The 1270-nt window shown below is 58.6% G+C and overlaps 1 protein-coding gene across 1 annotated transcript in view; it reads left to right on the top strand.

Moving 5' to 3' along the window:
• Positions 1 to 730: 730 nt before the first annotated feature.
• The window catches only part of SGIP1 (SH3 domain GRB2 like endophilin interacting protein 1), a 45752-nt gene continuing 45212 nt past the window's right edge, over positions 731 to 1270 (top strand). The window contains exon 1 of the mRNA XM_017740583.1: positions 731 to 758. Within this exon, the coding sequence (XP_017596072.1) occupies positions 746 to 758 (13 nt within the window). The 5' untranslated portion in view covers positions 731 to 745. The remainder of the gene's footprint in view (positions 759 to 1270) is intronic.

The raw sequence follows: 1270 nt of genomic DNA on the forward strand, positions 1-1270 counted from the left end.
CCATTCCAGCCCTGCCATGAATTCCACTAGGATTGCTCCAAACCCCGCCCAGCCTGGCCTTGGACACTCCCAGGGATGGGAATCCTGGGCCGCGCTCTGCTGTGCAGCAGCTCCATGAGCTTTTGGGGGATTGGTGGTGTTTTGTTGTGTCCAGGAGGAATTTGGACACGGAAGGTGCCTGTCCATCACTGGGACATCCTTCCACGTGTGCCAGCCTGGGGTGTTTTAGGGCTGGGCTGAGGGGACAGTGGAACAACATTCCATGGGTTGTGCTCAGCCTGGGATTACAGCCGCAATTCCCGAGGGCTCTGGGCTCCCTTCCCTGTGCTGGAAGCGCTGCAGGCAGCTCGCAGGAGCTCCTTGCAGGGATTAAGGAACCATCTGTTCCATAATCCCGTCCCTGTGCCCGCTGCTGGGGCACTTCCCACCAGCTGGGACGGGGCCGTGCCGGATGCGGAGACCCTGCTGAGGTGCTGTTCCCTCGCCGGTGTCTCCAGACCCTTGGAGGTGCTTGGCTTTGGGATTACTCTTTAAATGGGAAGGGAAAAACCGCATTTATTTATTTATTACTCGAGAAATTTTATTTTAATGGGGGGGAAAATCTGATTTTCATTAATGAAAAACAGCTTTTTTTTTTGCTTTTTTTTTTTTTTTTTTTTTCCAATGGGGAAAACGATGTGGGCATTGCCGCCGAGCAGGGACAAATCCTGACGGGCACGTGGGGCTGCCGGCGGTGACCCCAAAGATGCTGATGCGGGGTGAGCGGCAGAAGGGAAGTTTTCCCTCCCCGCTCCGCGGTCACGTTGAAAAGCCACATTCGCGAGCGCCGGAACGCGCGGGTTGTCCCCAAAACGCCGCTGTTGTGCCCGGAGGGCAGAGGAGGGGCAGAGGCAGCTCCTCCATCGGCAGCTGGGTGCTGATAGTGCCAATCCCGGTTTTTCCGGGCGCTGGGATGCGGCGGTGGCCCCGGGGACGGAGCCCGGGCTGTCCCCCCTGTCCCGGCGGGTGCTGTGCGGGATGAGGATCCCGGGGATGCTCGTGGGAACCACTTCAGGAGAAGCCTGAGGGGGCTCGGAGCACTTTTCCTGCCAGGAAAAAAAATACACCCGGACTTGCGGAGCTGCTGAAAGCCAATTTCACCAGAAACGATTTAAAATCCCGCATTTTCTTGGATAAACCTGGCGGTACCCCCATGACTTGGGCTGTGCCCCCGGCAGGGCCCCCCCCGGCCCTGGGGCAGCTCTGGGAAGAGGTGGGGAAGGGGGTGAGG

The sequence above is a fragment of the Corvus brachyrhynchos genome, unplaced genomic scaffold (assembly GCF_000691975.1).
Source record: "Corvus brachyrhynchos isolate BGI_N302 unplaced genomic scaffold, ASM69197v1 scaffold280, whole genome shotgun sequence".
In the NCBI taxonomy this organism is placed as follows: domain Eukaryota; kingdom Metazoa; phylum Chordata; class Aves; order Passeriformes; family Corvidae; genus Corvus; species Corvus brachyrhynchos.